Consider the following 27621-nt stretch of genomic DNA (forward strand, 5'->3'; position numbering starts at 1 on the left):
CTGAGGGTTTCGACTAAGAGGGTTCCGCAGGTTTGGGCGCCCCGGCACGCGGGAACTACAATTCCCGAGAGGCCTTGCGACAGGCGCCATATTTCCTCCTCGTTTGGCTAAGCCGGCTTCCGGGAGGGCGCTGCCTCTTGCGTAATCGGCGCGCGCGGCCGCCGTCGCGGAGTGATTACGTCAAGGCCCGGGCCCCGGCTGTCACTCACGGCGGGCCGGGTAAGCGCCGAGGGGCCCCCGCGGCCCGCGCGGCCATGGCGGCAGTGTTTGACCTGGACCTGGAGACGGAGGAAGGCAGCGAGGGCGAGGGCGAGGGCGAGCCCGAGTTCAGCCCCGCGGTGAGTTCTCCCGGGCGCCGCTCGATCCCAGAGCCGGTCCCATCACCTCGGCGATGGGATCGCCTTGGCTCCCCCCAGCCAGAGTGGGCTCCGGTCCTGCAGACCCCGTCTTTCTCAGGCCCCGGCCCCTATGCAGCTCCTACCCTACCGTCACCCCGCCCTGCCTCCCAGGACCCTCCCCCTCCCCCTGATCCTTCCTTGTCTGCCCTGGTCCTCTCCTCCCCGGTCGTGGCCCATCACCTGCCAGCTCCGGTTCCTGACACCCGCCTCTCCCAGCTGGTGGGGGAGGGACCGTGGCACCTCCCTTGCCTCTTACCCCTCGGTTTCTCACAGGACGTGTGTCCCCTTGCCGAGTTGAGGGCGGCTGGCCTGGAGTGAGTGACGGTCGCGTTGGGGGAGGAGGGAATGGGCTGGGAAAGGGCACCTGGGGAGCTTGGGTCCTCGCCCCCACTGACTCCCTGTGTCCACAGGCCTGTGGGGCAGTATGAGGAGGTGGAGCTGACAGAGACCAGTGTGAACCCCGGCCCCGAGCGCATTGGGCCCCACTGCTTTGAGCTGCTGCGTGTGCTGGGCAAAGGGGGCTATGGCAAGGTACTGGCCCTCCCTCCTTCCTCAGTGGCCTCGCAGCAAAGGGTTCTCAAAACAAGCTAGGCTTGCAAATCCGGAGAGCCTTCGGCAGAACTCGAGGTAGAAACACAAAGGAGGGAAGGGCAAATCCGCTCAGAATCAGACTTGAAATCTTTACTGCCCCACCCTTAGGTGGGCATCAGCCTCTTGGTCCCAGTGCTTCAGGGCGGGGCCTTTTGAAGGCAGGGTGTGGAGAGGGAAGTTGATCCTGTCTTCCCTGCCCTACAGGTGTTCCAGGTGAGAAAGGTGCAGGGCACCAACCTGGGCAAAATATATGCCATGAAAGTCCTGAGAAAGGTGAGTTATTTGTTCAGCCAACAAATCTGCCATCCCTGATGCACTACACTAGGTTTTGGGAAGACAGCAGTGAACACGATGGAAGAGATGGTCCCTGTCTTGGGCACTTGCTGCTCTGTTGTCAGTTGTGATTACAGTCGTGCGTGCTTAATGAGGGCATACACTCTGAGCAGTGTGTTGTTAGGCAGTCTCACTGTGCGAACATCAGTGTGTACTTACACAAACTTAGATGGTCTCGCCTACCGCACGCAGAGGCTAGATGGCAGAGCCTGTTGCTCCTGGGCTACAAGCCTGTACAGCACATTACTATACAAAAAGCACAAGATTAAATCAAGCATAAGGGAAAGTGATGCAATCCGGAGGTGTTGTAAGCCAGATGTGCGAGGCTGTGGCCAGTGTAGCAGGACACACTGTTGTATAGGAAACTTTCTTATAAGTAGAAAGAGCACACTCTAAAATAGAGATTAAAAAGTATAGTATAGCACGTGCATAAGTCAGTAGCATAGTCTTTTATTATCGTTCACAAGTATTATGTATTCCGCATAATTGTAGGTACTATACTTTTTTAAAAAATATGTTTTTATTGGTTTCAAAGAGAGGAAGGGAGAGGGAGAGAGATAGAAACATCAATGATGAGAATCATTGATCGGCTGCCTCCTGCACGCCCTCTACTGGGGATTGAGCCTGAAACCCCCTGACTGGGGATTGAATCGCGACCTCCTGGTTCATAGGTCCACGCTCAACCAGTGAGCCACGCCAGCTGGATGATACTATACTTTTATACAACTGGCTGCACAGCCGGTGTGTTTATGCCAGCATCACCACAAACATGCCAGGAATGCATTGTGCTGGGGCTTTGCCTCATCACTAGGAGATAGGAATTTTTAGCTCCATTATAATCTGTGGGACCACGTCATATGTGCTTCGTTGTTGACTGAAATGTCACTAGGCAGCACATGACTATATGTTGTTTCTGCAGTAATTCTCAACCGCGGGCAGTCTTGCCTCGAGGGGACATTTGGTAATGCCTGAATACATTTTAGAGTCATGACTAGAGAGGGGTGCTACTGGAATCCATGGGTAGAGGCCAGGGATGCTGCTAAATATCCTTCAGTGCACAAGGCAGGCCCCACACCAAGGAATTATCTGCCCAAGACGTTAGTAGTGTTGCAGCCAAGAAACACTACCAGAGGGCAAACCAGTCCCTGCCAAGGATGATTGCCGATAGCAACAGATTCAGGGAGAAATACAATGGAGTGGCAGAGGGTGGCTGAAGGATAATGGCTGGAGGGACTGAAGGTGCCCCGAGTGCCCATCTTCTAACTGATCCCTGCCTCTCCAGGCTAAAATTGTGCGCAACGCCAAGGACACGGCGCACACACGGGCTGAGCGGAATATTCTGGAGTCAGTGAAGCACCCCTTCATTGTGGAACTGGCCTATGCCTTCCAGACTGGTGGCAAACTCTACCTCATCCTCGAGTGCCTCAGTGGTATGAGGGGGCCCAGCAAGGGCATGGGCAGGGCCAAGGAGCCAGCACAGGAAGGCCTGGGGGCCCTGGGGGAAGTCTGGAGAGATACGGTGTGTGGACCGGCTAGGGGGGCCCCACCCCCATCCATCAGTCTGTCTGTCCATCCCTTCATCCATTCATTCATTCATTCATTCATTCATTCATTTATTCTTCATTCATTCAGCAAACATCTGCCCAGAGCCTACTGTGTCCCTCACCTGTGTTGGGGGTGGATGGGAATGGTGGGAGTTTGTTTAGAAGTCTAGAGGGTTGTTTTGTCCATTTCCACTGTCCCTTCATGTCCTGTTCCTTTCTCCTGTGTGTCCTGCATCCAGTCAGGTCCCAGACCCAGCTGGGTCATTCTCTGCCATGTACTCCATCCCTTCCACTCTCAGGGGGAGGGGAGGCACAGTTTTGTCTGACTCCGGCTCACCCCTCCTAGTGTCCCCCACTAGCTCCCAGGGTCGTTGTCTCAGCCTGGCACTGTTCCCAACGCTTCTCAGAACTGATGGCTTCCTGGAACTGCGTGGGTAAAGCCTGGCCTCCCCAGCCTGGCTTCTCCTTGGGCCTCCTGTTGGCCATGGAGCAGTCCAGGCCTGCTTTTCCCTCCTACCCATCTGAACCAGATGAGCCCTGCGAGCTCCATCCTGGGGGCCCTGTTTCAGCGCCCCTCTAAGTCCCGCTGCTACCGCGGCCTTCCTGCCCCGCTTTGGGATTCATTTTGTCCCCCTTAGTCTCCTCTGTGAGATATTTTGGGGTTAAGCTCTTGGAGCTGTCGCCTCAGTCTGGTATGTCTGTCTCCCGTTAGACTGAGTGTCCTGAGGCCAATGGCTGGGTCTCTTTATCTCTGTGTCCCCAGCTTCACCCAGCACAGGGCCAGGCACCGAGTAGGCGTCGGTAGATGTTTGCTGAATTGAATTGAACCCCCACGGCAGCTCTGTGAGGCAGGTAGGGCGGGAATTATGGGCCCTACTCCCCTAAGAAGAAACCAAAACTTGGAGAGCAAGGAGCTTCTTCCCAGCACACAGCTGCTGACGTGTTTGTGTCGCAGGCGGTGAGCTCTTCACGCACTTGGAACGAGAGGGCATCTTCCTGGAAGACACGGCCTGGTGGGTGTTGCTTCTGCCTCTCCCGGGGGCTGCAGGGATCCCCAGGGCCTGCCTTCCCCACTTCACTGTTGCTTCACCCTGCTCTGTCTCTGCAGTTTCTACCTGGCGGAGATCACATTGGCCCTGGGCCACCTCCACTCCCAGGGCATCATCTACCGGGACCTCAAGCCCGAGAACATCATGCTCAACAGCCAGGGTGCGCGTGCGCAGTCGTATCTACCAGTGGGAACCTGCGGGGAGGGCTGAGGGGCCCTGGGGGTGTCCAGGGCCCTGACCTCCCGCCTGACATTCTTCCTCAGGCCACATCAAACTGACAGACTTCGGACTCTGCAAGGAGTCGATTCATGAGGGTGTTGTCACTCACACCTTCTGTGGTACCATCGAGTACATGTAAGGGACAGCTGGCTGGGCCCGGGGGTCAGGAGGACAGCCTGGAAGGGCCTGGCCCAACTGATGGTTCCACCCGGCTCCCAGGGCCCCTGAGATTCTGGTGCGCAGCGGCCACAACCGGGCGGTGGACTGGTGGAGCCTGGGGGCCCTGATGTACGACATGCTCACTGGATCGGCAAGTCCAGCCTCCTTGGAGGGCGGGAGTGGGGGCAAGAGCAGGTCCCTCTCCTGGGCAGGGGTGGGGCCCGGAGCGAGGCCCACAAGGCTCCTCTCACGGTCCTCCTCCTCCAGCCACCCTTCACTGCAGAGAATCGGAAGAAAACTATGGACAAGATCATGAAAGGGAAGCTGGTGCTGCCCCCCTACCTCACCCCGGATGCCCGGGACCTCGTCAAAAAGGTGGGCTCCCCCCTGCGCTTGGCCCAGCCTCTGTCTCATTTCCCAGGCCCTGCATGGGTTCCTGAGTGCCTCTGGGCTGTGGGGAGCCAGAGCCATGGTGGCCTGTGCAGTGTGCCTTTGGGTTGGAAAGGCACTGGCTTTGCGGTCCCAGACATTGAGCTTGGGGCTGCTCTGACGCAGAGCAGCTGCTGACTATGGGAAGTCCCTGGTCTGAGCTGTAATCTGCACCATTCGTGATGAGCTGGCCGCACTTCCATTAAAAAGGTGATCAGGGGTGTAGAGAGGGGGAGGCCTCAGGCAGATTGGGAGTTGGGTCCCCACTAAAGCACCCTGGGGCGATGCCGGCAACCACATGCCTTTGCGAAGGCTTTATGGAGAAGGGGGCATTGGACCAAACCTTGGAAGTCTGAGAGTGTCAGTAGGTGGAGGTCATACTCCAGAGGTCTTCTCCTTCCACATCTCTCCCCTCTCCCCTCACCCCGGCGAGCCCCTGGGAGCATGGGGACATGTGAGCAGTACCTCTGTCCCAGACCCTCACCCTTTGCCCTATCCTACAGTTCCTGAAGAGGAATCCCAGCCAACGGATTGGGGGTGGCCCAGGGGATGCTGCTGATGTGCAGGTGGGTCTGGAGCCACCACGAGAGGGTGGGGCCGTAGGGCAGAGAGAGTACCAGAGGGAGCCAAGGGGGTGAACTGTTGGCATGTGTGGGGGTGCTCTACCCACAGAGGCACCCCTTTTTTCGGCACGTTAATTGGGATGATCTCCTGGCCCGTCGTGTGGACCCCCCTTTCAGGCCCTGTCTGGTGAGTGGTGGTCCCATTGGCCCAGTGGTGGGTGGAGGACCCCGGCTTGGACACCCCTTGACCCTTCCCCACTCGGGTCTGCCCACAGCAGTCCGAGGAGGATGTGAGCCAGTTTGACACCCACTTCACGCGGCAGACGCCAGTGGACAGTCCAGATGACACAGCCCTCAGTGAGAGCGCTGACCAGGCCTTCCTGGTGCGGTTTGGGGGGCCTGCGGGTTCTGGGGACACTGGTGGGCTTTGTAGCCAAGGACCGGTAAATGCTGAGCATTGCCCCGCACTGCCTCTGCCCCCCAGGGCTTCACATACGTGGCGCCCTCCGTCCTGGACAGCATCAAGGAGGGCTTCTCCTTCCAGCCCAAGCTGCGCTCCCCCAGGCGCCTCAACAGCAGCCCCCGGACCCCTATCAGGTACTCGGGGCAGAGGGGAGCCTATGGCTGGGGTAGGAGGCAGGTCTAGCTGTGGGTCTGCCATCACCCCGGGGCTGCCTTGGCTGAGTCTCTTAACCAGCATTAGCCTGTTTCCCATCTACCGCAGGGACCCCTTGTAGCAGGGGCTGCCTGGGTGGGCACTTGCCCTCAGCCTGTGCACCCAGGCACGTGGGGAAGTCAGACTCCTGCCCTGGTGCCAGGAGGCTCTAACTGCCTTGGTTCCCCCTACAGCCCCCTGAAGTTCTCACCCTTTGAGGGGTTCCGGCCCAGCCCCGGCCCACCAGAGCCCATGGAGCCCCCTCTACCTCCTCTCCTGCCACCGCCGCCACCACCACCACCGTCGTGCACTGTCCCGCTCCCCATCCGACCCCCCTCGGGGACTAGGAAGTCCAAGAGGGGCCGTGGGCGCTCTGGGCGCTAGGAGTGTGGGCAGGGATGAAGACAGCTGTTGAGGCTCCTCCCCACAGGCCGCCAGGGCAGCAGGACCCTGGGGGCATCTTGGGGTACAGGAATGTGTGTGAGGGTGTGTGTTGGGAGTGGCTATGCCCCTGAATCATTAGCAGGAAGGGCTGGCTGCACATGGCTGCCGTTGGAGGGGCCTCCCGTAGCTGAGCTGTGCCCTTGCAGAATTAAAGTATCAAATCATGGCACTGACCTTGTTCTTCCTTTGGCCGTCTGGGGGTGGGAGTGGGCAAGATCGTGTCAGAGGAGCCCCTGCTTAGGGACAGAAGGGTCACTACAGGACCACAGAACTGGAGGAATTTTTAAAAATAGTTTATTAATTTTTAGAGAAAGGAAGGGAGAAGAGAGAAACATTGATGTGAGAGTGTAACATGGATGCGCTGTCTCCTGCACACCCCATACCAGGCGTCGAGCCCACAACCTGGGCATGACCAGAAATCAAACCAGCAACCTCCTGGTGCGTAGGACAATGCCCAGCCAACTGAGCTACACCTGCCAGGGCTGGAGGGATTTTATTTCAGAGGCTGCTCAATGCCCCTGGGAATGGGTGGCCTTCCTGGAGGAGGCAGGGATGCACAGCTTTGGGGACAAAACTGGGGAGCCGAGTGACAGTCTGAGGCTCTCCATGTGGGGGCGGGGGTGATAGTGGGGTCCAGGGCAGGCAGTGTCCCGTCATGGCAGCTGGGGAAGCAGAGGCACAGTGACAGGGATGCCCCCAGGGCTGGCCCCTACAGTGCAGTGACATGGAGGCCCTTGCCCCCAGCTGCCCCAGCGCTGTCGTCCCAGGCTGCGCTGCCAGCAAAGGCATGCAGGTCGCTCAGCAGGGCCTCAGCACTGCCTGCTGAGCCCTCCGGCCCCTGGGAGCTGAGGCCCAGGCTCCCTTCAGTGTCACCGTCATGCGCTTCCTGTGCGGGCTGTGGGCCCTGCTGTGGGCTGAGCTGTTCTCCACACTGCGGCTCCTTTCCCTGGGGTTTGGTCTCCCGGCCGCCATCAAGGCTGTGGTCTTCCTCATCCTGCTCGTCCTCCTGCCCCTCTGGGCCCCCATCTGGCGACTCTAGCTCAGCCCGGGCCTGGAGCCAGCGGCCTGGTGGGCTGGCCCAGAGCAAACGGCGGGTGCGGCCCCACAGCGCAGCGCCCAGGCGGACCGGGTGGTAGTAGCCTCCTGAGTCGCGGCTGAGACGGTGCCAGGCCAGGGCCAGGCCAGTGACCAGCAGTAGGAGGAGCAGCAGCAGCAGGATCACAGTGGCAGAGCTGGAGCCCCCACTGTCCTTGGCACCACCACCAGAGCCCAGGACCCCTGGCAGGGCCAGCAGCGTCCCAAGCCCTAGGGTACAGGGCAGGTCCTGTGGGGAGAGAGGCAGGGCTCGTCACCCTGGCTGGGGGCCAGGACATGGGCATGCTGGGTGATTGGGTCCTTGGTTGCCTTTTGGGCAAAATGGGGACAGTCAAGCAGAAAAGCTCAGGTCCTTACTTGGCCAACAAGGCCCTTACCCTGTGAGATCTATCCGCCACCCTCTCTCCCACTGCACATTATATGCCCGACTCGGGGGGGGGGGTCAGAGGGGAACTCTGCCCGGAATGTTCCATTCCCTCCGCCCTTCCTCCCCGCCACATGGCTCTCCTGTTCACCTTAGCTCCGGGTACCTCAGTGACCTGGATCAATACCCTGATCTCCTCCCTGCAACCCAGCCCAGCCCTGCTTCACTACCCACCCCCACTCCTAGCCCAATGGGTAAGGCTGCATTTATTAAGTTTCTTGTCTTATCTGCCCCACCAGAATCAGCTGCAGAAAGACAGGGATCTTTCTGGTTCAAGCACCTAAGCAATTCCTGACACACAGTTGGTGTTCAATAAATATTGACTCTCAGGACTGTCCGCGGGGGTAGGGGTGGGGATGGAAAGGAGCCTGCAAGGTTGGGGTTGGGGTTGGCTCTTCCTGAGGCCTGGGTTGGAGGAACCGGTCTCAAGGCCACTGTTTACTGTCCTCTCCGCCAGGTCCCAGGAAGGGGGTCCCTGAGACGACTCTTGCCCCCAGGCCCTCGGGACTGCCCCAGCTGCAGCATTTCCGTTCAGTTTAGCTTTCTTGTCTCTGGGGGCCACGGGCTGGGGGAGGCGGGTGCAGCTGCCAGAGGAAACCTGCGGTTGGAACAAGGCAGGTGGGGGGGGAGGGGTGCCGAGGTACAAGCAAGACTCCCCTCCCAGGCAGGCTTCAGGGATGCTCACCAGCAGAGTGGGGGAGGGTCTCTGGGGGTCTTAAAGGGAGTCTGGGCCACAACCTGAGTCCCAGGGAGGCCCAGCTCTGAGGTGCGGTGAGAGAAAGGCCCCTCTTCTGCCCCACATCTGTCCCGGCTGTGCTCTCTGTCCTCTGCCGGGACTGGTTGCTTTTGGCCCCAGAATCCTTCCTTAACTCCCAGGCCTAGACATTCCAGCTCTGACCTCCTGTCACCCCCCCCCCCCCCCAAGGACCCAGTGGGCTCCACGCTCACCATGGGTCCACAGGCCTCTCAGCGCTGAGTGCCCACCTCCAGCTCCAGCCGTGAAGAATGAGAAGTGAGCTCTTGCGCTCGACTGCAGCTAGGGGTTGATGCTTCCGTTTCCTGCCCATGACACCCCACCCAGCCCTCCCTGCCACAGGCCCCTGGGGGACCTTGGGCCTCTAGGGACCCCCGTGACCTGCACCAGATCCTCACTGGGCCAGGCTGGGGCTATGGGGCCTGTGACCAGGCCTCCAAGAGGAACTAGGCACCCAGCTCAAAGCAGGATATGGCCCTAGAGGTTTCCACGTGTCTTTTGCCTTAGTGTCCCTACCTGGCAGAATTCAGGGAAACTGACTGTGGGGGATGCTCATGGCCCCCAGACCTTCCTCACATTGATGATCCCTATGGGCCTCATCCGTCCCGTTTCCTGGCTTCTTTTCCCAGCCCCACCCGGGCAGCAGAATGGCAAACCTGGCTTTTAGAAAGAGAATTTTATTTGGAATGAAAATATAGAGCCCACCCTCCTACTCCTCTAAGGAGGGAGCAGGGGGCCAGGCAGGGGTGGGGAGATGGTCCCTCAGAGTATAAGCTTGCCTTGGTACAAAAACCCTCCACAGTAAGAATGACAAAAGCCAGGTGGTGGCTCCAGCCAGGGCCCACAGGATGGGCCAGGGAGTGGGTGGGCCCCTGAATCTGCCCCAGAGGCCCTCAGCAGGGGCAGGGGGCAGGCAGCCAGCAGTGTGACCTGATGGCAGAGGCTGAGTGAGAAGGGGGCACAGGAGGAGCAGGCGAGGTGGGAGTGGGGAGTGGCATTCACTGGGCTATGGTCCTATGCGTCCCCATTTTCCATTCGGCCCAGCTGCTCCTCCAGGCGGCCAATTCGCTCCCCTTGCTCCTTGACCAGCACTCTCAGTGCCCGCAGCTCCTGCATCACCTCTTCCAGCTTCCCAGATTCCTGCAGGGACATGGGGGAGTCAGGGGTCACAGAGCCGTAGCCACCCCCCCCAAACTGACTACCAGGCAGGGGCCTGAGGCTCAGAGAGACAGCAAATGGTCCCGGCACATGCAGCACATGGGGGCTTCCCACCACCACCCAGACCACCCGGCACATACCCCAGCTCCAGCGAGGCTGCTGCTGGCGGTGGTTGTATTGGTGGAGGCCGCAGGTGTGGAGGCTCCCAGGCGAGTGGAGCCAGGGGCCATGGCTGGCCGGCTGTCAGATAATACGTTGCGCCGGCTGACCTTCAGGTCCCGATGTTTGCTGGGCACGTAGGCCTCCCGCAGGGAGATGAGGATTGGGTCTGCGTCCCGCCCGCTCACCCACTCCTCTGCCTCCAGGGCTGCCTCAGGCCCTGCTGTGTCGGGGTACAGATCATCCTGGAAGAGGTCCGACTGGGCAGGGGGTGGGGGAGGTTGATCAGCTGTGGGCCCACCATCAGGGTCCTCTCGTCTGGACTCTAGGTGGCCACCTCCTCATCACCCTCCTGGCCTCCAGGCCTGCACCCTGTCCACCCATACCCCAGTGGCCTGGCCCCAAGTCACCACCTTTCTAAGCTCAAATCTGTCCCTTCACTTCCCTTCTGGGCACGGCCAACAGCTCTCTCTGAAGCTTTCCCCAACCTTCCTAAGCAAGGCTTAGTGGGATTCTGGGTGCGCTGGCTGCACCCACGGTCTGTGAGCGCCTGGGGCAGGCCTGTCAGCCTCATTCACAGCTCGGCTCCCTGGGACGTGCCTGGCACTGAATGGCGCACTCAGCAGATGCTGGCTGGAGGATGAAACACGTCCAAGGCTCTTGGCTGGGCATCTGAGGCCCCGCCACAGGTGGCCTGATCCCCTCCTGATGGGGGCCTCCACTGCAGCCAGACTCCCTGTTCCTCTTTCCATTCCAGCTCTCTGCCCTGCGCCTGGCCTACTGCCCACCACTGGAGGGCCCTGCCCCAGCCACACTGTCAGCCGGCCTCCAACGGGAAGACCTCCAGACTGTCTCCAGTGGTTCATCCAGGGCAGGGCCTCGGCTCACCCTTATCTTGGCTTGCCCCCGCCCAGCACAGCCCAACACCTTGGGACACCCTGGCGTTTGTTCAGCCCACTGACTGCACCCACACTCAGCCGTGTCTCATTCACAGGCCTCACCCCAAGTGGCCTGTCTGCTAGAGAAGGGAGTGGGTGGACAGGGGAACTGGGTGGCCTCACCTTTCTTGGCACAGTCATGACAATGGGCTCACACTTGCGCTCATGTAGCTTGTAGAACCTAGAAAATAAAGGAGAGGGAGGAACTGTACATTGTACTCCCCTCACCAGCTCTCCTGGCTCCCTCTACTATCCATTTCTAATCTTCACCCCAGCCCTTCCCAGACTGACCCCTGACCCCGGGGCCTCCTAAGCAGCCTTCTATACTTTGACCTCTCAACCCTGACCCCAGGCCACCCCTCCCAAAGCCGGCTGTCCCAGGGGCCCCTCTTACCGGGCGATCTCGCACTTGCTGACCTCCAGGCCCCGCTTGGGCATGCTGCCCATACCCCTCTGGGGCTCTTTGCTGGTGAATGTGTTCAGGAAGTGGATGTAGGGGGGCTCGTCTGTGATCTCAAAGTACCGAATGCTGGAGTCGCCCTGCAGGGTGGGAGGGAACAGGTTTCAGCGGTCTGGTTGGGCAGCCCTCTTCCCAGTCCCACCAGGCCTGCCCATCCCCACCTTGCCGCAGACGTAGACCACACTGGTGTCGGGGTCATAAAAGGGCAAAAGGGCTCCGTTGCTTGAATCCAGCTCCTGCAGGGCCATGGGTTCTTCTAGGTTTTCCTGGTATGTGGGGTAGGGTGCATTCAGGCCAGGCTAGGCCAGAACCTCCCCTCTCCCCTCGATGTCCCAACCCTCCATCAGGACTGCCCCAGCCAGCCTCACATTGCAGCCAGCGTTGCCTCTACCAGGCTGGTGGGTCCTCTCCTACCTTTAAGCCTTTGCCTACATAGTATAGGCCCTCCTGGCTCCTCTCTGCTCCCAGGGTCCCACTTCCCTGTCCTATTCCAGGCTTTTAGACTACTGAGCAAGTGCTGACAATCCCCACCACACGGGAGCTGGGGGTGCCAGATAGCATCAGCCTGTCTCAGGGGCCCCTGGAGATAAGGATACAGAAGTAGAGCTGTGGACAGAGCACTTCAGGGGAAGGGCTGGGAGGCTTCCTGGAGGAGGGAGCCTCTGCATTGGCAGAGCAGGCAGCTGAGTGGGAACAGGCAAGCAAAAGAGGGAAAAACCTTCTATTTGGCAAGAACAATGTGGACAAAGCCTCAGAGGTAGCTGGAGGCACTGGGGGAGGCCAGAGAGCAGGGGGCAGGGAGAGGAAAGGCTGGCGGGGCTCTGGGGCCTGAGAACCTCAGGTGTTAGGCTGAGAACCTGGGAACCACAGGTCTCTCCAGGGTGACTCCTGCACTTTTCACCCAGGGTAGGGCCTAAGTTTCAAGCCTGACGCCTCAGGCCAGCCATGGCCACTCACTGGGTCCCAGAGCGCCAGCTGCCGCTCGCTCATGCGGCTGAAGCCTGTGGTGAACACCTTGCCGTCTGCCAGAAAGATGGCCCGCATGGGCCGGGCTCCCTCGTGAGCCTTCTCCCGCTCCTGTTGGGGGACAATGTGGTCAGTGCAATGCCTCGATAGAGCCCTTTGACCTGTTCACTGCCACCCTCGCCCTCCAGGGCCACATACCGCCACCAAGGTGCCCCGGCGGGGGTCAATGATGCGCACGCTCTTGTCCTTGCACGCAGAGCAGAAGAGGCTGCCGTTGTGGTTCCAGCTGACATTGTAGATGAGGTCAGGGTGCAGGCTGTCCAGGCGATACAGCTCCTCCGCCGTGCCCACATTCCAGATGAGCACCACATTGTCACAGCCTGCCAGGTGGGGGCACATCAGCCCACCAGGCCCCCTTTGAGCACCCTCCTGGGACCAGACCCGACCTCTCGACCCCTGAGGGCCTCAGCTTTCTCATCTTTCAGATGGGCCTGGGAGGAGGTGTGGGAGGTTCCAGAGCTGTGCACGGAGAGGGCGAGGGTGGGGGAATGGTGCAGACCTGCGCTGAGCAGCACGTTGCGGGCCGTCGGGTGCCAGGTAACAATGCCCACTCGCTTGGTGTGCCCCTCCAGCACTACCACCGGCTCTGTCAGCGGGGAGACTAGCCCGTTCTCTGGGATCTGCCACACCTGTGGGAGGGATGAGGCTGCCGCCTAAGGCTTGTACTTGGCCATGCTTCTGGCCATCTTGAACCACACCTTCCACTTGGACCCACCACAGCCCCACTCCTCACCATGACTGTGCAGTCCTCTGAGCCGCTGGCAATGACTTCGTCATTGTGGGGACACCAGTCTATGTCCAGGACAGGTCCCGTGTGGCCACACACTGTCGGGTAGGCCTTGTCAATGCGGCCAGTCTGCGGGCATGAGGGGACAGTAAAGGAGAACTCAAAGCCCCCAAGCTCCGACCCTCCCAGAGCCTCAGTCTTCCCCTCCATAGAGCAGAAATGATGCACCTGGCCCACAGGTGGCCCACCTGTGCCTCACTGGCATCATTGGGTGAGCAGGAAATGTTAGCTCTAACCCTGACTCAGTGGCAATAAAAGATTTTCTCTTCCTGGGCTGCCACAGTAAGTGTGGATTATGACACCTGCCCAGCAGTGTAGGGATGTGGAGTGAGCAGATGTAGGTCTGGCAGGAGTGGCCAAGCCACCTCCAGTCCTTCCCCCAGCCCTCAATCACGGGCCCCACCTTGCTTAGGGGGAGCACCAGGAAGGCACCCCCGCCGCTGGCCTCCACAATCACAGCCAGGAACTTGGGGTTGACTGCGCAGAAGGTGCTATCCCAGGTGACACGGGACACTCGAATGTCTTCATAGCACTGGTCATTCTTGACCGGCTGCCCGAACACGTGTCGGAATTTGCTCTGCCGAACCACTTTTCGGAAGGACATGTCTGCAGTGTGCAGAGGCCACGTCAGCTGCCACCCAGCCCAACGACCCCTCAGCCTCCAGGGCTGCCTGAAGGGAGAGGGGAGGATGCCACTGGGGCCTGGCTCTCAGTTTCCCCTTACAGAATGGGGTCACAGGTGCAGACCCTGGCTGCCTGCCCCCAAGGGTGAAGAGGGCAATGCCACACCGCTGGGTCCTGAGAGGCTTTGCAGGACCCTCGCCCGGCGCCCCTAGCTGGCTCTGGTATGTGTGCGGGAGGGGGCAAGGGGGCGGAGGGCCGAGCCAGTTGCAGCTTAGCTTCTCCGAGGGTCCCAGTCCTTCCCAGCGGGCTCCTTCCCGCCCAGGACGTGGAAGCCGGCTGGGGGGTGGCGGTGGACCGAGGAGGCGGGGGCGGTCTCCGCCGAGGGGGCCGCGCTAGGCCCTAGTTCTGAGTCCCAGGGAACGTGCGGTGCCCGCGGGGATGTGCAGGGAGCCCCAGGCCGGCCCGGGGGGCCTGGCAGGACTGGGCGCGGGTCGGGACGCTGCAGAGCATCCCTGAGCCGCCTCGGGGCGTAAACCCGGAGCCCGACTTCCGGGGACCCCGGCCCAGGAGGGGAGAGGCTGGGTGGCCAAGGGCAGTTGGGACCGAGGGTGGGGCGCCGCCGAGGGGAGGCTCCTGGGACGCGCGACCTCCCACCCGGCCCCCGCCGCCGCGCCCCGCCGCCCCCGCCCCTGCCTGCGCCCCCGGCCCCCAGCCCTGCCCGCCGCGCTCACCGGGGGCGCCCGAGACTGCGGCACCGGCCTCGGGCGGCTGCGGATCCCGGCCTCTGGGAAGCAGGAAGCGGGAATCAGGAAGTGACCGAGGAGAGGGGGGCAGGGGGCGGGGGCGGGGCTGGGGCTCGCGGGGCGGGGCGAGGTCACGCGCGGAGGGGCGGGGCGGGGCGGGAGGCTGCGACGGTGCCTGGAGGCCCGGGGCGCGGGGGCGCGGGGGCGGGGCCTGGGAGGCGGGGCGCGGGGGCGGGGCCTGGGAGGCGGGGCCTGGGAGCCCCGCCCCGCAGCCTCCTGGGCTCTAGCGCAGGACCCGAGCTGCAGCTCCCGGGCCGCGGGTGTGGACCCGGCCCTGCCCCCCGGCCCTGCCGCAGACCCCGCCCTTTCCAGGAGCGGGTGGACCGGCCCAGCCAACTCGCTCTTCCTGACGAACACCCCTGGGTCTCGCTGGGCCTCCTTCTTATTAAAAACAGAGGTGGGCCCATGCCCCCCAGATCCCTCACACCTTCCTGCCTCTCTCCAGCCATCCCCCACGGAGACTGGAGGTCAGCGCACAGGCCTCTCCCTCCTTCGAGCTCCTGCGACAAGGGGGGCTTACTTGTTCCTGTAGGTCTCCCAGGCAAAGCCTGCCCCTCCACCCGGAGCTGGTGTCCCTGGGGCACCAGCCACCTCCCCTCATTCCTTCTCTGAGCATCCACTGGCCTGGGAGACCAAGAGTGATGGCCAAGGTCCCTTTCCCAGAGAGAATGGGGTACAGGGGGACAAGAGGAAGGAGCAGAAGTCAAAAGGAGCCTTTGTCTGGCTCTGCGAAGCCCCTGTGTGTCGCAGGTGGGCTGGGGCTTGTGCCTAGCTCATTCCCCTCACCACACCCCACTGAGGAAACAGCTCAGCGAGGAGAGGTGCCTGCCCCAGGTCACCCTTCCGGGACTCAGGCCCCAATTGTTTGGCTCCAAAGTCCTTGCTTGTCCCACTGACCCATAAATCTTGGGCAGGCCAACCTCTCCAGCCCAGGACAGGAATGTGGGTGGTTTGGAAGAGGGAAGGCAGCCACAAAGCCTCCCTCTCCATTGCGTCTAAAGCCCAAACCAGATAATATCCACAGTGGCTGCCCACCCTACCCCTGCCCCGCCTGTCTGGCCCCCGCCCACCACCCCTCATTACCTACTACTGTCCTTTCCCTGCCTGTGGCCTAGTGATACTGAACCTCCTGTCCCTGAAACACACCATCTTCCTTTCTACCTCAGGACCTTGGCACATCCTGCTCCCTCCATCTGAAGACTCTTCCCCCAGATCTTGAAAAGGGCCTTCCCTAACTACCCCCCTCACCCATCACTCCCTGGCCCTTACTTGTTCCCCTGCACCATTCTTAATCACAACCTGATGTTATATTATATAATTATTTGTATATTTGCTTTTTGTCTGCCTCGCCCACTAGGATGTCAGCAAACTGAGGGCAGCACCTAGTCTCATTTCCCACTATATTTCTGTACGAAAAACAAGAAGACTTAGCACACAGTATGTGTTCAATTAATGTATGTTGAATGAATGAATGAACAGCAGCCCTGAATGTAGAATTGAAAAATGTTCATGTTCACAACTCTCAGGATTAATGTCTGGCCCCTATGAGAAAAAGGGCGGGTGTCTCTTATCTGGAGAAGGGATGAGTTCCCCAGAGGCCAACAGGATCCCATCCCCATGGGGTGTGCTAGGGGGCAGATGGAGGGGCTGTGGAATGCTGGGGCTGAGCCCTCTTTTCATCTCCCATGGCCTTGGGTGTGCATGTTTCCTCCAACACAAAACCCTCTTCTGGGCCACCAAGAGAACTCATCTTTATTCCTCAAAACTCTTCATGGCACTGCTCTTTCTCCTGGATAGTAATCATCCATCATGGGTGGGATTCCCCTTGGGGACCTTGGAGGTAGGGCTGGCCCAGTCTCCAAGAGGTGGAGTTTGGACTGTGGAGCAGAGTTGAAGGCAGGTGGCTGGCACTGAGGTTTTAGTCCCTGATCTGCCTGCCATGTGAAAAGGCTTTGGGACCCTTTTAACAAAGGGAGAAGGGAAAGGGGCACTGCAGAGTGCCCCAAAGGGACATAAATCCAGACCTTGTCTTCAGGGAGTGTGCACTTTAAGGAGGTGAGGGAGTGTGATGGAAGGGATAATGCCTGGTGGACAAGATGCTGCCATGTGGGCTCTGGCCCATGAGTAAGTGCTGGTGCCAGGCCTGGGTGATGCCTGGGGGTGCCCACTGGTATAATCAAATGAATGGCTAACAATTATTAAGCACTTATTCTGTGCCAGGAAAGGATCCAAGCACTTCATAGGAATTAACACTCCCAGGAAATGGGAACCATTATTATTATGATCCCAAATTTACAGATGAGGAAATTGAGTCCCATAGAGGCCAAGAGGCTTGCTGAAGATCAGACAGCTGCTGAGTGGTGAAGCCAGGATTCAAACAACCCCTGAGGGGCACCAGAAGCCATGCCCCTAAACCCACCCAGGTGTCTCCAAATGGAAGGCTGGCTGGGAAGACATCTAGCAGGTGATCCATAAATACTTGCTGAATGAATGAACTCAACAAATTTGTGCCTGTCCAGAAATCTCTCTCCCACTGGCCTCAGTGCCCACAATTCCATCACTAGGAAATCCTATGGTTAGGCTGCTAGTGTCACCACCCCACAGCGAGCTTCCATTCCGGGCACAGTAAATGTTCGCAACAGCCAACCTTGCAAGGAGGATGTGATCACCCATTTTACAGAGAGCACGGAGCTGAAGAGCGAGCTAGGACCCAGGACCCAGATCTGACTGCACCACTCCAGACTGCTGCACAGCCTGCTGCCTTTTTAAAATGCAAGCATCCTGGGAAGGGTAGCACATTAAATGTCATTGTCATTTACATCTGTTGGTGAGGCCGTTGCTCAGTTGCTAAAGGTCACAATGCTGAGCTCATGGAAAAGGATGGGGGGGGGTGTTGAGGAGGAAGAAGGAAGCATGGCTTTGGAACACTAGGGCCTGAGAGAAGGCTGAGTGGGGCGGGCTCCAGAAGAGACTGATGGTGCGAAAGGGAAGTGGGGTGGAGGTCAGAAACTAACCTTCAGCACTTCCTAGTGTTTTTGCAGTGTCAGCAGCTTGGGAGGGAAGAGGTCAGTTGACTCTGCCCCAGAGAGGTTGTGTGACCTCTGCTTGGACATGCTCTCATCTCCTATGCCCATAGGAGGGGCTCCGATGGAGGCAGGCCCAGGGTACTCTGTACCTGCAACTCACACCATCCTGGGCAAGTGGAAACTAGTTGAACCCTTAAATGGAGCAGACCTTGAAGTTCCCTGGAGCTGCCCAAGGCACAAAGGCAACCCCATGCTCTCTGAGGCCACCCGGATGTCTGCAGCCCAGAACTGGTCATGGGCACAGCTGATCGGGCCCCAAGCTCACAAGATCCCAGGTGCTCAGGCCAGGTGGTACCTCCTCCCATCCATCCCCTGCCCCTGCAGGGACATCTTTGGATGCCAGGGAAGGAAGGATATCTCTTCACTAAGCTCTTGCTAGGTGCCTCACACACTTTCTCACTTAATGCTCACAATGGCAGGTGAAACAGGAGCTCAGAGGGTGAGGCAGCCTGTTCAGAGTGACCCAGAGTCAAATTCGAATCCAGGACTGACAGCTCTGGCCTCTGTTCCTGGCATCTTGCTGAGAAAAGTCCTGCCCCGCCTCACAGCTCATGGGCTCCTGCTGGCTCCTGAATGCGTCCCTCTTCTGAAGGGACTTCCTCCTTTGGCGTCCTTGTGCCCAGGTTATAAGGTGGGAGGGGAGGGAGGGAAGGACTGAAGGGAGTCAGATCAAGCCCGGGAAGTCCCCACTGCTGTCTTTCTCCTGCATCATCGAGACTAAACTGTCAGTGGGGCCTGGGAGTGTTAGAGGGCAGAGCCCAGCAGGACACCATTAGCTGTGATCGTTTGGAGGCTGTTGGGTCATTGTGTGGGTGAGGCAAGCATGAAAGAACTTGGTGGGACCCAGACAGGTACACGATGCTCACAACAAACGTCCGGGACTTTTGGCTGCTTCATTCTCACTTCCCCCAAGTCCTCCTGCAGGCCCAAGGGACTTGGTGGGGTTTTCCATGATGACTTCCTCCATGACACCCCTCCTCTCTGACTGACTGGTTCCTCCATCTCCCACTGGCTGCCCTGGCAAGCCTGGGCTTTCCTGGACCCTCACGTGGGTCCTGCACTGGGAGTCTCCTCTGGGGGGGCACTGCTGGGGCTTTCTCCCTCAGAGGCAGCAGGCATGGCTGGATTCTCAGGGGCCTCTGGGGTGGGCTCTTCATCACAGGGGCTGGGGACTGAGCTGGCAGCAGATCCAGGGGTCTGGGCCTCAGGGCTCGCATGTGGCTGGGCCACAGAATCCAACTGGGGCTGGGCCTCATGATCCACCTGTGGCTGGGCCGTGGAGTTCAGCTGAGGCTGGGCCATAGAATCTGACTCTGGCTGGGCAGTGGAGTTCAGTTGAGGCTGGGCCACAGAATCTGACTGTGGCTGGGCCATGGAGTTTAGTTGAGGCTTGGCCACAGAATCTGACGGTGGCTGGGCCGTGGAATTCAGTTGAGGCTGGGCCACAGAATCTGACTGTGGCTGGGCCGTGGAGTTTAGTTGAGGCTGGGCCACAGAATCTGACTGTGGCTGGGCCGTGGAATTCAGTTGAGGCTGGGCCACAGAATCCACCTGTGGCTGGACCGTGGGGTTTAGCTGAGGCTGGGCCACAGAATCCACCTGTGGCTGGGCTGTGGGGTTCGCCTGTAGCTGGGCCACGGAATCCAACCGTGGCTGGGCCATGGGGTTCTCCTGTGGTGAGGCCTCAGCAGTGGGTTCTGGCAGAGTCTGTGCCCCTGAGTCCACCTGGGTCTGCGGCTCGGCCGGCGTGAAGCTGCCTGGCCGCTCCTCACAGAGCGCAGCTGCGAAGGAGGAGAGCACGGAGCGCAGCAGGGCGCGGAGGTCGGCGCTGGCCAGGAGGCAGAGAAAAGGGCTGAGGCAGCTGTTGAGCAGGATCAGGTAGTCGGAGTAGACCAGCACCTCCCACAGCAGGTAGCCCGGGTAGATGTCCCACAGGAAGGCCAGGTACAGCAGCTGTGCCAGCTGGTAGGGCAGCCTCAGGACCACGTAGGCTGACAAAATGGTCTTGGCCACACGGGCAAAGCCGCGGCAGGCGGCGGGCCTGGGCTGCCGGCGGCAGCAGGTCCTGCAGGCTGCGGCCTGGGTGAGCACGTGGCAGACGAGCAGCAGCAGGAAAGGCAGGAAGCCCCCCAGGATCTCCAGCATGCGCAGCGGCAGCTCCTCGCTGTCCCAGAAGTCCAGGCAGATGACCAGGTCGTACCACCAGATGACGGCCTCAGGGAAGACCAGCCAGGGCACGCTGAAGAGCGTGGCCAGCACCCAGACGCCGGCGCAGACCCAGAGCGGCAGGCGGACCGGGCGGCGCCCCGGGTACCAGCGCGGGCAGAGCGCCAGCAGGCAGCGGTCCAGGCTGAGGGCCGCCAGCAGGAAGAGGCCGGAGGAATAGGACACGCCCCACAGGAAGTAGTAGAAGCGGCAGGCGGCCGTCCCCAGCGGCCAGTGCCCTCCCTGCTGGATCTCCATGATCTGGAAGGCTGCCGCCGCCAGGAACAAAAAGTCAGAGAGAGCCAGGCTGAGCAGGAGCAGGGCCAGCCGCGTGCCCGCTCCCTGGCGGGCCTGCGAGCCCGCCAGCCATGCCATGAGCGCGTTGGCCGGCAGCCCCAGGAGCAGCAGCGCCACCAGGAAGACCGTGTCCCAGCCACCCTGGGGGTAGTAGTCCTCGTCATCGAGCTCCGTGCGGGGCCCGCGGCCAAAGACACCTAGGTTGGCTTCCATAGCAGTGTCCATCTGAAGTCCCCAGTGTACCGCTGGACAGAGTGGGCGCCTGGTAAACCAATGAAGGCATGGATGACTGGGTATGAGAAAGTGCTGTGCATCTCCAGGCAGTCACTGTCCCTTTCTGGGCACCATCATCACCTTTTGGGTAGTTACCCTATGCCAGGGACTTTAACAGATTACCTCACTTAGTCCTCATGCAACCCAGTCTGCAGGTGATGAGAGGACAGTTCAGAGGATCAGTGACCTGCCCAAGGTCAGAGTAGGAAGGCAGACACCAGGACTCAAACTCACACCTGACCATTCTGCTACTCCGAATCCCAGTGTGTCCAAGTAGACTAAACCAGAGGCTTTATAGCATATTTTTAGAGCTAGGGAATCTTTTCTTTAAGTAAACTTTATAGTGGAACTCCTATGAACTGAAAGGGAGTACTCAGATTAAAGGAAGGGAGAGTACCCTGAGGGCCCCAGGGAACACAGTTTGAGAACCACTTGGTCGGATCATTGCAGGCCCCTTTTTGTCTGGCATCCTGGGGTTCAAGTGTGTACGATTCCAAAAAGGGAGGGCTCGGGCCCCACGGGTACACAGGAATTCAAGAGTGATGGAGAGTCTGCAGGCAAGTAGGCCCCTCCCCTCATCGACTACAACTCGTGACCTCAGGGTGAGGCCTGCAGCTCAGGGCCCAGTGGCCTGGGGCCAGGAGGGCTGTCCTGGGAGCAACTTGAGCCTCTGTGTCATTCTCCAGCCCCACTGTGGCCCTCTCCCCATTTTCACAGCTCAGGCAGAGGTGGCCCCCATCTGTCCTCTGGGGTACTAAGCAGAGGAGGGGGCTCAGCAGTGTGATGAGGATGGGGGTGGCTGCTACCCCCACCTCCTTCTCTTGTGGAGTGAGGTTCCCTCTGAGGACAGAAAGCCCTGATGGCGGCATGGAGTCAGGGGATGAAGCAGACGCCCCTGGAAGGCTGGATCCGGCCTATGGCCCATGGCTCCAGCCACTTGGCCTTTAGCCCAGTGGCCTCCCCACAACCACCCACCCAAGGCTCTTCCTCAGGCAGACCCCACTCCACAGGCTCCAGCCCCTACTGGATCGGAGCCCTGGCTTGGCTTACCTGTGAGGTAAGGCTGCCGGCCGGAAGGAGCAGGGCGTGCCTGGCTGCCCGGAGGTCCAGCCGTCTGCAGGGCCCCTCACCGGGGCCTGCTGCATGGCGCCCGGCGGCGCTGAGGCGGCCTGCATGAAACCCAAGCTGAGAGGACATCAATCATTCATGGGGCTGCTCACCGGGAAACCCTAACCCTGGCCCAGGACGGCCAAGTGACCAGCCAGGCCCCGCATCCTTGAAAATGCCAGATGGCTGAAACCTCCTCACCCTGGCTGTCTCTAGCACAGGGCGGGGCCTGGGATCCCCCAGGGCCCCCTTCATCTGACCTCACCCCTATGCCCCTAAATGCAGCATTAGAGGCCTCTCTTCCTCTCTTCACACACCCTCTGCTCCTGCCAGGATGTCACCCATAAGGGGGCCGCAGTGGGCAATTTGTCCTACATTGCCCACCTCTGGGCCTTTGCCCACACTCTTCCTCCTGCCTGAGATGCCTTCTCTTGTCCTCTTAGCTCTCTTCTGCCCATGTCATACAACAGGGCTGAGTCCTCCACTCTTCAACAATATTGCCCCCATTTTATAGTTAAGGCAGCTGAGGCTTAGGCGAATTTGCTGGGTCTCCCAGCTCCTAAGTGGACAGAGTTGCGGTCTGATGCTTATTGCAGCCACCATGACCTGGACCCATTGTTGCTGAGAACAGTCCTCTTGACCCATCTGGTCCTGCTCTGGCCACATGGGGCAGAGAGGGCCCAGATTAGGGCCTGGGCTGCCTACCTCACTTAGCCTAATCCCCCTCAGGGCCTGATCCTGGGTCATCAGCTCTCAGGGGGTATAAGTAGCTTTATGGGTCCCCAGAGCCTAGGGTGCTTCCTCATGTTGCATCTCTGAGCCCTGTCGCCCGTCTCTACATGGCCACAGAGCAAGTGAGGGGGCAGCATGGCCCAGCCCCCACCCACAGTCCCCAGAAGCCCCCTGTGGGGGTTGTGGCTCCCAGGAATGATGCTGAGGGACAACCCTTGACCAGGAGAAGCAAGAGGGAGAGGGGGCTCCGAGAGTCCTGGAAAGGTGCTGACAGCTCTGGGAAGCAGACCCCCATCCAGTGCCCCGAGGCTCCAGGGAGCAGCAAAAGCCCCTCTAGGGCAGGAGGACAGGAAGAACCAGCCCCTGCAGCCCCCAGGCTGGCCTCTCGTCGCCAGTCCCACAGGCATCGTCCTGCCCCCCAGAACGATGCTGCTCAGAAGACATATGGGCCCCTGCTCAACCGCATCTTCGGGAAGGTCAGGAGGGGCCTGGGAAAGGTTGGGGTACCTGGCACTGCGGGTGGGGACTTGTACCCTCAGGTTCAGCCTGTCCTGCCCCTAGAGCTCAGGCCTCCTGCCACATCTGCTCCTGACCCTGCAGCCTGGCTGTGGGGCAGGGTTTCTGGCATTTGAAGAAGTAGGTCTTGGGCTGGCCAGGGCAGTGGGCCGAGCTAGACCTCAGACCCAGGGTCCTATGAGAGCTCAGGGTCCCAGGAGCAGAGAGGGGGGGTGTCTCTTTTCTTGGAGCCCACAGGACTTCAGCTGCCTTCTCCTACCCTCGTGGGACTGGCCCTGCCCAGGCCAGTGTGGGCGGGGGTTGGCGGAGGATGGCCAGAATGCTGGCCGGCCTAGGAACATGCTGGGCTGTGCCCCTGCAGGACCGCGAGCTGGGCCCGGAAGAGCTGGATGGTGAGTGACCCTTGTTGGTGGCTGCGGGTGGGTGGTGTCCCTGAGCTTGGCTCCCAGGCCTGACGTCCCTCCCCTGCAGAGCTACAGGCCGCCTTCGAGGAGTTTGACACTGACGGTGACGGCTACATCAGCTACCGGGATCTGGGCGCCTGCATGAGGACCCTGGGCTACATGCCCACGGAGATGGAGCTCATCGAGGTCTCCCAGCACGTCAAGATGCGAAGTTAGTGCCTCACCCCACCGCCTGGGGCAGCCTAAGCGGGGCAGGGAGATGACAGTTTCCAGGGCAGTTTGACTGTGACATTGGCCCCTTCAGAGGCAGGGACAGCAGGAGGCAAGGAAGGCACTGGGGATCCAAGAGAGGCCCTTGGGGCTCCATGGGAACTCGGGTTGAAGAAGCCTGCTTCTGCCCTGGCGTTGAAGCGCCTGCTGCTGGTACTGGCCACCTATCTCTCTCTCTCTCTCTGGCTCCTAAAAAGAGCCTCCCGTGGTTCAGTGAAGCCTGGTGCGACAGAATCCTGGCCATTCCTTGTGATTAAACGTGGGGACACTGCTTGGCGGACACTGAGTGTACTCCAAGCAGAAAGTGGAGCTCCTGCCTCCTAGCCCCCCTGAAGGCATGGATGCTGGTCGTTCTTTCCTGGATGCAGAGCCAGGAGGGATAGGCCCCCAATGTCCCTCCCTGGGCCCCAGCCCTCCATTGTGACACTCTTCTTGGGCCCACAGTGGGTGGCCGTGTGGACTTTGAGGAATTTGTGGAGCTGATGGGCCCAAAGCTGAGGGAAGAGACTGCGCACATGGTGGGGGTGCGGGAGCTCCGCATCGCCTTCCGAGAGGTGCGGGGCGAGGTGCGGGGCGAGGCGTGCTGGGGCGGGCGGTGTGTGGGCGGCTGGACTGTACCCTTACTGGTCTCCCATTAGGCCTCTGGAGGCCCAGAGCCCTGCAGATGGCGGCACTGGGGCCAGGGAAGGGTTGGAGAGGGTGTGGCTCGCCCTAGCTGGGGGATCCACCCAGGGAGGCTTCCTGGAGCAGGACGGGGCGGGTTTGGACTCTGAAAGGTGAGGGTGTCCAAGCACAGCATGTGGTAAGGTGGAGAGGGCTTTGGGCGGGAGGGGCTGAGCCCTGCCGGAACCCTAGTTTGACAGGGACAGGGATGGACGAATCACAGTGGCAGAGCTGCGACAGGCAGCACCAGCTCTAATGGGGGAGCCGCTGGGGGATCCTGAGCTGGATGAGATGCTCCGAAATGTGGACCTCAATGGGGATGGCACCATAAATTTTGATGGTAAGTGTCCTTCCCAGACCCCCCCCCCCCCCCCCCCCCGCGCCTCCAGCTCCCAGGCTGAGCCCAGCACCTCCCGGGCTCCCTGACCTGAGGGGCCCCTTCTCTCCTGCAGAGTTCGTGATGATGCTTTTCGCCCACTGAGGCCCAGACAGCACGGTTCGTGCTGCAGGCCCTTCCCGCGAGGCCCCACGACGGAAGAGCCCAGCAGCCCCCAGGCTGCTTCTGCCCCGATAACACCTGGCTAGAGAGTTGGCTGGTCACCTGCCCACCCTCATCTTCACCTCCTTCCCACCCGAGGTGCCAGGAGAAAACCTACGCTCAACTGCCTGCCATTCCCCAGTGTGAGCAAGGTTTAACTCTCTCCAGCCCCTTGGGAAGTAGGGAGCTACCTGGCACTGGCAGCATTAAAAAATGGGGCAGTTTTGCCCTGGCAGGTGTGGCTCAGTTGTTTAGAGCATTGTCCCTTATATGAAAAGGTTGCAGGTTTGATTCCCAGAACATACCTAGGTTGTGGGTTTCCTCCCTGGTCGGGGCATGTGGGGAAGTTGACCAATGTTCTCTTTCACATTGATGTTTCTCTCTCTCTCCCTTCCCCTCTCTCTAAAATCAATAAGCATACTGAGGATTTAAAAAATGGGACAGTTCTGGGGGAGGACTGAGAGCTGGACAGGACACTTCCCCTTACTTACATGTAGAAATGTAAAAAAAATAAAAATAAAAATGCTGAACTGGAAGGAGAAAAAGGGATGACCCTAAGTACCAAAGACAAAGAGAGAACTCCAAGCTGGGGGGTGGGAGGGAGCGGGCACTCCGGGGGGCTTCAGACCTGGAGCTTTGAGAGCCTGGGCTCAGACACCCAGGAGTGAGGAAAGACCTTAAGAGGCTGGGGAGCAAGACAGGACCCTGAGTACATTCAAGGGTCTCACAGGGGTACCCTGTACTTGAAAAGGGAACCAAAATATACTTCCACTGACCAGCCTGAGGAATTAGCAAGGGTACAAATGTCCAGGGCCTTGTGTGGAGAGTTACCCTAGAGAACCCAGAACTCGGGCCTGCACAGGAGTGTTGTCTGTGTCCATGGTGTGAAAAGCTGAAGAAATAGGAAAAAAACTGCTGAAAAGGGCACTCTTTCAACCCAGGGCACATAGGGCTTACCTAAAACACACACACACACACACACACACACACACACACACACACACACTGTCACTTCTGAAGATGAACGCCTGATAGAAAATTACAAGTCATGTAAGAAAACAAGTCACCCTGAGGGAGACGAGGCAGATGCAACAGACAGGAGAACTGGCAGCCCAAAGTGTAAAGACTAGAACCATCTAAAAGAGACCATAAAGTAAATGCAAAAAATATTGAGGTAAAGAAGGAAGAGAGACCAATATGCAGTAACAGGGTAGTATTAAAATCGAATAGGGAGATTTAAAAGGATAACACAATGGAACTTCTGAAAAGAAACAATATAGCCGTTGGAATGGAAAAAAAAAAATCAATGAGTAAGTTAAATAGCAGGTTAGAAACAAGTTAAGAGAGGATTAATGAACTGGAAGCTATTACCTGAGAAGTCACCCATAAGGTAGCTCGAAGGATGAAAGGCTGGAAAACGTAAAGGGTAATTAAAAGTCACTAGGAGCCTCGGAAAGAGAAAATATCGGGAATGGACATGAGGCAACATTCGAAGAGATGACGGCTGTAACTTTTCCACGAAGACGAGTGCCCAGACTGAAGGAGCACATTGGAGCCAGAGAAGGAAAAGTAAAATTAAATGTATATCTAGGTGCATCCCCGTGAAACTGAAGAATACAAAAGGAAAGTCAAAGGGGTTCCCACCCACATGCTCTCATTGAAAGGATGGCTTTAGCAAGAAGGAAATTAAGTCCAGGATGCAGGCAGAGTATGTACTTAATAATAGTCAGGAAAGAAACCAGTAAACACATTGGTAGGCTTAAAGAAGCATTTACCCCTAAAAAATTTTTTTAATTTGAGGGATTTTAAAAACAAGGAGGGACCAAAATAATTGACAAAAACGAAATAGAAGGTGGGAAGAGGGGATGCTTTAGACATGCTGAAATGTTTTCCCTGGAGGATAGATTAATCGATTAACTTCAGATGCTTTTAACCATTTAAGGGCAGCCATCAATGTAATATAAATAGAGACAGAGTGTTCCATTCAGAGGAAGAGGGTAAGGGAGAAAGCGAAGAGCTCTTGATTAAGCCAGTAGAAGGCTGGGAAAGAGGGAAAACAAAAACAAAGCCCACAGAAAACATTAAAACAGAAAGTAGAAATAATCCTTAAAAGACAAAATTACAATAAATATAAAAGATTAAGTTTTTCAGTTAAAACTATAAGCCTCAGTTACAAAAGAAAGTATTAATATTAGGTTGCGTTTCCTGTGAGTGACAGAGACCCAAAATAGCAATGTCTTAAACTGGATAGAAGCTTACTTCCCCCACAGGAAGTCTTAGGCTAAATCCAGCTGTACGGTCTTCAGGGACTGGGGCTCCTTCGGCTGGCTGCTCGGCCATTTGTAGGGTGTGCCCACGTTTGTTTTTCAGGTGGCAGGATGGAAGCAGGAACAAAAGTGAAAGGAGGCAAAGAGCATGAACCATATAATTATACCCCATTAGGCAGGGCTCCTTTCCTGGTACACCTACATGCAAAGGGTGCTGGGAAATGCAATCCTTGTTTTGGGGGCCCATGTGCCCAGCAAAAACCAGATGTTCTATAACTACAAGGGCAAAGGACAGATATAAAAGGGCAGATATCAGATTCTTCCCCACAACCGAGTACAGGATATGAGAGAAACGTTTAAAGCATCATGACAACTGAAAGGCTGAACATGATGACTTGGCAAAAAGATTTACTAGGAGAAAATTAACCAAAAGAAAGTCCAGGATGTCAGGCAAAAACCATTAGGGACAGAGCCACGATTCACCAAGGAAATCTAATGTTCCTCATGTATGCAACTGTTAACGTGCTTTCCAACTAAAAATAAATTCTATTTAGAGTTTAGATATTCATTATTCCCTGAGGATAATGAATATCGGTGTCGCCGTCAATCCAACTTGGCTGACATAAATTAACCAGCAAAAAACAAGCACAT

The 27621-nt window shown here is 58.5% G+C and overlaps 5 protein-coding genes across 9 annotated transcripts; 2 read left to right on the forward strand and 3 right to left on the reverse strand.

The window, feature by feature from the left end:
• Positions 1-234: 234 nt before the first annotated feature.
• RPS6KB2 (ribosomal protein S6 kinase B2) lies at positions 235-6534 on the forward strand. Of its 5 annotated transcripts, XM_016213423.2 has the most exons (15): positions 240-338; positions 672-712; positions 809-929; positions 1194-1262; positions 2605-2752; positions 3822-3879; positions 3975-4075; positions 4179-4269; positions 4354-4444; positions 4561-4668; positions 5226-5288; positions 5395-5472; positions 5561-5668; positions 5770-5882; positions 6135-6531. In XM_016213423.2, the coding sequence occupies exons 1-15, from the start codon at positions 255-257 to the stop codon at positions 6322-6324; spliced, it is 1464 nt and encodes a 487-aa protein (XP_016068909.2). In that variant the 5' UTR covers positions 240-254; the 3' UTR covers positions 6325-6531. The 5 variants fall into 5 exon arrangements, with proteins under 5 accessions (XP_087678157.1, XP_087678156.1, XP_016068909.2 ...); XM_087822032.1 differs by having other exon boundaries at positions 240-712; positions 6135-6534; XM_087822033.1 differs by lacking the exon at positions 6135-6531 and having other exon boundaries at positions 5561-6037.
• A 162-nt stretch (positions 6535-6696) lies between these two features.
• Positions 6697-9243, reverse strand: PTPRCAP (protein tyrosine phosphatase receptor type C associated protein). The gene is made up of 2 exons (XM_016213471.2): positions 8852-9243; positions 6697-7708 (listed from the first exon to the last, which is right to left on the reverse strand). The coding sequence occupies exons 1-2, from the start codon at positions 8852-8854 to the stop codon at positions 7094-7096; spliced, it is 618 nt and encodes a 205-aa protein (XP_016068957.2). The 5' UTR covers positions 8855-9243; the 3' UTR covers positions 6697-7093.
• Positions 9244-9318: 75 nt separating this feature from the next.
• On the reverse strand, positions 9319-14616 carry CORO1B (coronin 1B). Its single transcript, XM_087822035.1, has 11 exons — positions 14541-14616; positions 13589-13791; positions 13132-13254; positions 12898-13027; positions 12537-12718; positions 12330-12449; positions 11534-11638; positions 11307-11452; positions 11036-11093; positions 9956-10234; positions 9319-9797 (listed from the first exon to the last, which is right to left on the reverse strand). Exons 2-11 carry the CDS (start codon positions 13787-13789, stop codon positions 9672-9674), a joined length of 1470 nt encoding a protein of 489 aa, XP_087678161.1. The 5' UTR covers positions 13790-13791; positions 14541-14616; the 3' UTR covers positions 9319-9671.
• Positions 14617-18742: 4126 nt separating this feature from the next.
• On the reverse strand, positions 18743-20425 carry GPR152 (G protein-coupled receptor 152). Its single transcript, XM_087822442.1, has 2 exons — positions 19166-20425; positions 18743-18901 (listed from the first exon to the last, which is right to left on the reverse strand). The coding sequence occupies exons 1-2, from the start codon at positions 20423-20425 to the stop codon at positions 18743-18745; spliced, it is 1419 nt and encodes a 472-aa protein (XP_087678568.1).
• Positions 20426-22419: 1994 nt separating this feature from the next.
• CABP4 (calcium binding protein 4) lies at positions 22420-24646 on the forward strand. The gene is made up of 6 exons (XM_016213406.2): positions 22420-22788; positions 23190-23220; positions 23300-23443; positions 23947-24056; positions 24358-24505; positions 24618-24646. The coding sequence occupies exons 1-6, from the start codon at positions 22420-22422 to the stop codon at positions 24644-24646; spliced, it is 831 nt and encodes a 276-aa protein (XP_016068892.1).
• Positions 24647-27621: the final 2975 nt, after the last annotated feature.

Source organism: Miniopterus natalensis, chromosome 11, assembly GCF_054644295.1.
Source record: "Miniopterus natalensis isolate mMinNat1 chromosome 11, mMinNat1.hap1, whole genome shotgun sequence".
In the NCBI taxonomy this organism is placed as follows: Eukaryota; Metazoa; Chordata; class Mammalia; order Chiroptera; family Miniopteridae; genus Miniopterus; species Miniopterus natalensis.